Source organism: Amphiprion ocellaris, chromosome 5 (genome assembly GCF_022539595.1).
Source record: "Amphiprion ocellaris isolate individual 3 ecotype Okinawa chromosome 5, ASM2253959v1, whole genome shotgun sequence".
Taxonomy (NCBI): domain Eukaryota; kingdom Metazoa; phylum Chordata; class Actinopteri; family Pomacentridae; genus Amphiprion; species Amphiprion ocellaris.
Window position 1 is genome coordinate 36,777,652 of NC_072770.1, and position 8,117 is coordinate 36,785,768.

At 39.6% G+C, this 8,117-nt stretch overlaps 1 protein-coding gene across 1 annotated transcript; it reads right to left on the minus strand.

Annotated features, from left to right (window-relative positions):
- Positions 1-127: 127 nt before the first annotated feature.
- Positions 128-4,208, minus strand: LOC129348846 (adenosine receptor A1). The gene is made up of 2 exons (XM_055010413.1): positions 3,561-4,208; positions 128-1,987 (listed from the first exon to the last, which is right to left on the minus strand). Exons 1-2 carry the CDS (start codon positions 3,914-3,916, stop codon positions 1,351-1,353), a joined length of 993 nt encoding a protein of 330 aa, XP_054866388.1. The 5' UTR covers positions 3,917-4,208; the 3' UTR covers positions 128-1,350.
- Between the last annotated feature and the right edge of the window lie 3,909 nt (positions 4,209-8,117).

Sequence of the window (8,117 nt, forward strand, 5' to 3'; positions counted from 1 at the left end):
TGGTTCCTGCTGTTTTGACGCCTACCAGCAAGTTTCTCGTATGTCAAATCTACTATTAGGCTTAATTTTTCTTGCTGAAGCACACCAGGCTCAGCCGTTCTCCCTTTCATGACATCGCAGCCAAAACTTGAAGAAACTATTCATCTTTATTTCGCTGAACTTACCAACGATCTTTTGGAGCATGAAATGTTTGTTGTATCACTTTTTAGGTTGACATGTACGTTAGAATTCAACATGAATCGATTAAGGAAGCACTGAGTGAAAACAAAATAATGCAAACAGATGGGGATAATATCGGTTCCTCTGGTTGCAAGTTCTTTTTTTATTTTTAACCCTCGTGTCGTCCTGTGGGTCAAATTGACCTGCATTAGAGTTTGAAAATGTGGGGAAAAAAAACCCAATATTTTCACAGCGAAACTTCTGATGTCCACATTTTCAACATTTTTGGGAAATTTTTGAAAATTTTTTGGTCGAAATAAATGTTTAAAAAATGCTTCTTTAAGAACATTCACAAAAAAAATCTTTTTATTTTTATGTGAATGTTCTTGAAGAAAATAGAAGTTTTACTGATGTATGTGTCATCACTTTAGATATTTTTAAGATTTTTTTGGGGAGATTTTTACTCGTTTTTTGAAAATATTTAAGAATTTTCTTTCCAAATTTGAGTTTTGTTTTGTTTTTGTTTTTTTTAAATAAAACTTTTAAGGGAATTTTTTAAAGAAATTACTGGAATTTTCTTCCTGAACATTTTGGAAATTTAAAGTTTGAAAATGTGGGGAAAAAAATATTTTCACAGTGAAAATTCATATTTTTGGGGAATTTTTGCACATTTTTTGGTGGAAAAAAAGAAATGTTAAAAATGTTTCTTAAGACCATTCCCAACAAAATCAACCAAAATCCAGCGACTTTCGCTGGATTTTTTTTTTTTTTTTTAATGTTCTTAAAGAAAATATTAGACGTTTTTACTGATATATATGTAATCACTTTAGATATTTTAAAGATTTTTTTTGGAAGATTTTTACTCATTTTTTGAAAATATTTCAGAATTTTCTTGCCAAATTTGGGGGATTTATTTTAAAATAAAACTTTTAAGGGAAACTTTTAAGGAATTATTGAAATTTTGCACATTTTCAGAACTTTGGGGATTTTTTTTTTTTTTTTGCTGAATTTTTTTCAGACAAAGAAGTAATAATTTTTTGGGCCCGTAAATGAGGACAACAGGAGGGTTAAAGATTTGAGCAGTGACAGACCGCTATGTCCCATGACTTGCTGTGTCTTTTAATCATTGATATTCCGTACCAGGTCCGTATCTCATGTAATCCCTGATATGCTCCAAATGAAAACTCCTTTTCACGGGTTTACGTCCACTTTCTCGGTCAAGCCCGGGGTGCTGGTGGGGCACGGGGTCGGCTCTGCAGGTTTACACAACATGCAGCGGCGAGCGATCTGGATGAGCGTGACGCGGAACCGCTTTATCCTGAACGCGTAAACCATCGGGTTGAGGGCCGAGTTCACGTGGGACATGAAGATCCCCACATACATGGCAAACTTGGGCACGTAGCACGTCGGGCAAAAGAAGCTGACGCAGTTCATGATGTGTATCGGCATCCAGCACACCACGAAGAGGAAGAGCACCAAGGCCAGCGACTTGGCCAGCTTCAGCTCCTTCCGATAGTACCGCTCTCCGTCGCACGTGGCCTCAGCGCGGCGGTTGAGCTGCCGCCGGATCACCCTGAAGATCTCCCCGTACAGGATGATCATGATGGTCAGCGGCACCACCACCCAGCCGAAGAAATTGAAGTACACCATGTAGTCCATCCTCATGACGGCGGTGAACTCGCAGACGATCTCGCTGGAGCTGCTGAGGTTTCCCCGAGCGTCGCGGTTGTTCCAGCCGATCATAGGAACCAACCCGGTGAAGAAGGAGAGCATCCAACAGAGGCACACTGCTACGTACGCCCTCCCCTGGGTCACGATGGTGCTGTACCTGATGGGAAGAGAAAGTTTCCAATCACTAAAACGCACACGTGGAGACGACTTTAATAGCGTTTCTTGGAACAAATGGCAGTCTTTTTTTTTCTTAGGTGCCAGCTTTTGACATCTGCATCTAAATCAAAGTTTATTTGTGCAACAGCCCAAAGAGTGACCAAAGTGCTTCACAGTGAAAAATAAGAAAATAACTTAAAAACAATACAGTCCTCGTGTTGTCCTGCGGGTCAAAACTGACCCATTTTAAAGTTTGAAAATGTGGGAAAATAAATATATATTTTCACAGTGAAACTTCTGATGTCCACATTTTCAACATTTTTGGGAAATTTTTGAACATTTTTTGGTGGGAAAAAAAAGAAATGTTAAAAATGTTTCTTAAGAACATTCAGAAATAAATCAACCAAAATCCAGCGAATTTCGCTGGATTTTGGTTGATTTTTATGTGAATGTTCTTAAGAAAATATCAGAAGTTTTACTGATATATATGGAATCACTTTAGATATTTTTAGGATTTTTTTTGGAAGATTTTTACTCATTTTTTGGAAAATATTTACAAGAATTTTCTTGCCAAATTTTGGGGATTTTTTAAAATAAAACTTTGAAGTGAAACTTTTAAGGAATTATTTGAATTTTCTTCCTGAAGGTTTTGCAAATTTTTAGAAATTTGGGGATTTTTTTTGCTAAATATTTGGATTTTTTTCGGACAAGGAAACAATGTTTTTTGGTGCCCATAAATGAAGACAACAGGAGGGTTAATAGCATTTCTTTGAATGCCAGTCTTTGTTATTTTTTCTCAGGTGCCAGCTTTTGATGTCTGGATCTAACTGCTAAACAATAAGTACAGGCGACTGCCAAATCTTATAACAAACTGTGCTTATGTCAGTTATTTAGGCAGACAGGAGCATTTTAATTTGCCTAAAAGCTTTTGATGTTCAGCCCATTGATTTGCATTAAACCAGGCAGCGATATATGGTACCGCCGTGTGACAGACATCACTGGAAACCTCCTGCAGTTGAGGTTAAAAACACACATTTTGCTATAAGACAATAAAAAGATAACGGTTATTGGTACCTCTGGCATGATCATTTATTCCTAATGACACTGTCAGAAAATTAAGGGTTTTCTATATGAGGAAGAAGTCCAATTGAGCTTGTTAAAACTGTACTGGAGATAAATAAGAGACCATGGGATAAATGCCATTCATTATGTGACAGATACAGATATAAACAGGCTGATGGATGCGTTGCAGTCAACAGTGTATTTCAGGGTGGGACTAGTTTAGATCATGGCTTATTTTTAAGAAGGACTGGAAAAGGCAATCACAACCAGTCCAGTGTGATGCTGACATCCATTTCCTATCGCTCTCTGTTATGAATATTTTATTGCTCTTCCTCTAAGTAGATCATTACATACTTCACTGAGAACTGTAATTTTTGTGGATGCTTTCACCACAATATCTGTCATGGAATAGAATCTTCACCGACAACTTTGTTAAGCCTGAAATTTAAAAAAAAAACAAACAAAACTTTTTACATTTTGAAAGGAAACTGGTTTGTCCACCTGCTCCTCACCTGGTGGGAATCTTGACTCGCAGGTATCTGTCGATGGCGATGGCCAGCAGGGACAGGATGGAGCTCTGGGTGATGATGAGCAGCAGGCAGGAGAGGAAGAGGCAGGTGTAGAACTGAGTGTTGAACCCCAGGCTGATGACGATGGCCAGAGGGATGACCAGGACCCCCACGGCGATGTCGGCCACGGCCAGAGACACGATGAAGCAGAAGGTGGTGTTTCGCAGAGCCCGGTTCACGCACACCACCAGCACCACCAGCACGTTCCCCAGCACCGAAGCCAGCGCTATGGCCGTCTCAATGGAGATGTACATCATGTCCACGTGCTCCCGAGGCTTCATGCCAGGAGAGGATGACATTTTTGTTTTGTTTTTTGCTCACTTACCTTTACTCAGATTCTAAAAAATAAATAAATGGTTGAAACTTCTTCTCTCCACTTTAAGTTTTGCGTCACCAAAAGCATCTTCCCCTCTGTCTGCTCTCAGCCACAGATAGTTTTCTCTCCTCGCCACGTTTCTCATGGAGCTCATGGAGACATCCTGAATGATTAATCCTGCACAGCACTGGGTACCAGTGCATCACCACTCTGCTGCATCCTTCACTCCCTCTCTCACTCCCTCTCTCTCTCCCTCTCTCTCTCCCTCTCTCTCTCCCTCTCTCTCTCCCTCTCTCACTCCCTCTGTCACTCCCTCTCTCACTCCCTCTCTCTCTCCCTCTCTCTCTCCCTCTCTCACTCCCTCTGTCACTCCCTCTCTCACTCCCTCTCTCTCTCCCTCTCTCACTCCCTCTCTCTCTCCCTCTCTCTCTCCCTCTCTCACTCCCTCTGTCACTCCCTCTCTCACTCCCTCTCTCTCTCCCTCTCTCTCTCCCTCTCTCACTCCCTCTCTCTCTCCCTCTCTCACTCCCTCTCTCTCTCCCTCTCTCTCTCCCTCTCTCACTCCCTCTGTCACTCCCTCTCTCACTCCCTCTCTCTCTCCCTCTCTCTCTCCCTCTCTCACTCCCTCTGTCACTCCCTCTCTCACTCCCTCTCTCTCTCCCTCTCTCACTCCCTCTCTCTCTCCCTCTCTCTCTCCCTCTCTCACTCCCTCTGTCACTCCCTCTCTCACTCCCTCTCTCTCTCCCTCTCTCACTCCCTCTCTCTCTCCCTCTCTCTCTCCCTCTCTCACTCCCTCTCTCTCTCCCTCTCTCACTCCCTCTCTCACTCCCTCTCTCTCTCCTACTCACTCCCTCTCTCTCTCCCTCTCTCACTCCCTCTCTCTCTCCCTCTCTCTCTCCTACTCACTCCCTCACTAATCTGTGTAGTCATGAAATCAAGGGGAGGGACTCTGATTCCTGCAGCACCCTGCAGCACTAGTTTTGCTCACATTAACCCTCCTGTTGTCCTCATTTAAAGGCACCAAAAGATATTGTTTCCTTGCCTGAAAAAATCCAAAAATTCAGCAAAAAAATTCCCCAAATTTCTGAAAATTTGGCAAATCGGAAGAAAATTCCAATAATTCCTTCAAAATTTCCCTTGAAAGTTTTATTTTTAAAAAAAATCCCCCAAATTTGGCAAGAAAATTCTTGTAAATATTTTCAAAAAATGAGTAAAAATCTTCCAAAAAATCCTAAAAATATCTAAAGTAATTACATATATATCAGTAAAACTTCTAATATTTTCTTTTAGAACATTCACCAAAAATTCAAACAAAATCCAGCAAATTTTTTATGAATGTTCTCAAACATTTTTAACATTTCTTTTTTCCACCAAAAAATGTTCGAAGATTTCCAAAAAATGTTGAAAATGTGGACATCAGAAGTTTCACTGTGAAAATATAAATATATTTTTCCCACATTTTCAAACTTTAAAATGGGTCAGTTTTGGCCCACAGGATGACACAAGGTTTAAAAGAAACAAGCAAGTTGCAACAATGAAATACAACAATAATGCAGCAAATGCAGTTTAATAGTGGTGCTGAGTCATTATGTTTGACAAATAATGCAATATCGTATTTTTTTTGTCATTTTTGCCCTTTCACATCTCCAGTGTTGAGGCTGCATGTTGACTGCCACGGCGATGACAGAGGAATAATAAAAAGTGATTCACAACGTGCCTCTAATGGACACACCAAACCCTGAGATCATCAGCAATGTCCCGCAGTCATCGCTTTCCTAAAGTAAAGCGAACCAGCTGATTAAACTCATGGGCAGAATCTGAATCTGCTTCCTTAAGCAACTAAAGACCATCTCAGTGATTGCTTACTCAGAGATACTCGCTGCCAAAGTCTTTTCATCCTCAAATGGACAATTAAATTAACTTTTTGTAAGTACTCAAACTTGTGTCCACTGCAGTCCAAGTTACAGAAAGTACATTTTGTGCAGAACGGTAGAAGACAAAGAGGCGCAGTAGGAAAAAATAATGTAACTGACATAAGATTCAGACGTGCACCAATGGAGTATTTATTAGTTATTTTTAAAAACAGTACTTTAAAGCATCATAAAACATTCCAGACTCTCAGAGAGGAGAGGTTTTGCAGATGATGTATTAACTCCCAGTTCAAAGCTTTAAAATGCTGCTATTGATCTGATTTTACTGCTCAGGGACGACATAAGTGATGAATTAGAACTCAGCCTCTATAAGTCTGTCATAACTCCAATTAACTGCATGTCTGTCAGGTATTGATGTTGTGTGATTAAAATGTAACTGCATGTGCTGCATGGAGGGAATCCTTCACGCAGGAGCCTGCTGCTAACCCTAACTCCCTAACCCATTTTGCTGGCATGGTTGGAGGAAAAGCTCACTACCAATCAATACAAAGTTGCTCTGAGTGATCACCTTTAGCCTAAGATGGAAGGTTTCTATCCTGAAGTGCAGTGGTCTCTTCCAGGATGACAGCGCCGAAATGAAATCGTATTTTATGTCACCAGATTGAACACCAATGAGAAATTGTGGACTGAGGTATAAGGTAATGCTTTCCATCAGCGTCATCAAACCACCAAATATGGGAAAATCTTTTGGATAAATGGTGTTTTATTCCTTCAGCAGAACTGCTTTGGTGCCCTCATGCTGTTCTTTGCAGCACACAACTCAAAAACAATTCATGTTTTCCTTTAGTTTGTCACCCATCCAACGTAATTTCTCCCACCAATTCCTTCTCCTTCAGTTGTACCGCACAGCATAATTATCTATAAACAGAAGTAATGAATTTGATTATGGTCTTGCAGGGATCCGCTTGCGTGTGTGTGCCACGGGGCTTACATGACAGTGAAGCTTCTATTGCCGGTTCCAATGAACAAAATTATTGTCAACGTCTTTGCCGAGCGTCCCGGCTTAATGTAGAATTTACTTCACCCTGACATAACGATTCCGCTGCTCTGTCCTCTTTATTTGTGTCGATATTAATTAGTCAAACTCAGCGGTTCTTCTGAAGGATATGAGCATTCAAATTAATAAGCTGAATGGAGGGCAATCAAAACTAAACGGGGAGTGGGTCTGAATATTAAATGTACAGACCAAATGGCTGCACGGCGTTGAACGGTGCTCAGGAGATAAATTCTTCTTGGCACCAGTCAGATGATGCTGCATGTTGTTTTGTTGGTTCATTTGAATATTAACTGATGCATGTTTTGGAGCTCTGGATTTATCCTACACTGATAACCCTCCTGTTGTCCTGCGGGTTAAAATTGACCCATTTTAAAGTTTGAAAATGTGTAGAAAAAAATATACTTTCACAGTGAAACTTCTGGTGTCCATATTTTCAACATTTTTGGGAAATCTGTGAAATTTTTTTGGTGAAAAAAAATAAATGTTAAAAATATTTCTTAAGAACATTCCAAAATCAATTTTTGGATTTTGGTTGGTTTTTATGTGAATGTTCTTAAAGAAAATATTAGAAGTTTTACTGATATATATGGAATCACTTTAGATATTTTTAGAATTTTTTTGGGAAGATTTTTGCTCATTTTTTGGGAAATATTTACAAGAATTTTCTTGCCAAATTTGGGGGGGGGGGGGTGTATAAAGCTTTTAAAGGAAACTTTTAAGAAATTATTGAAATTTTCTTCCTGAAGATTTTGCAAATTTTCTGAAATTCGGGGAATTTTTTTGCAGAATTTTTGATTTTTTTCATACAAGGAAACAATATTTTTTGGTGTCCGTAAATGAGGACAACGGGAGGGTTAAACAGGGTTTAGATTTGACTGAATTGATTATTTATAGAGATGGGCTCATGTGTCTGGTACATTTATGCACAAAAGAACCAACAATGGCACCTACCTCATTCTCCCATCAAAACAAAGGCAGTTATTATGGGGTAGACAGTCCATTGCACATTGAGTTGTTTTCAGTTTGTGTTCAAACACCTATTTGGCAAATCATGTCTACATAAAACATACATTTAGAGTTATATTAAGTAATTTTTTGACATTTTGGGTATAGAAACAATAAAAAAATCGCTGAAATGTGAGTAACACTTATGAGAATCGCCTTGTTGCTCAGTTCCTGTCCTCTAGATCTAAGACCAAATGTAACCTTTTAGCTCTGGCTTGTGTGGGTCTTTAGCTTGCTTAATGACTGAATGT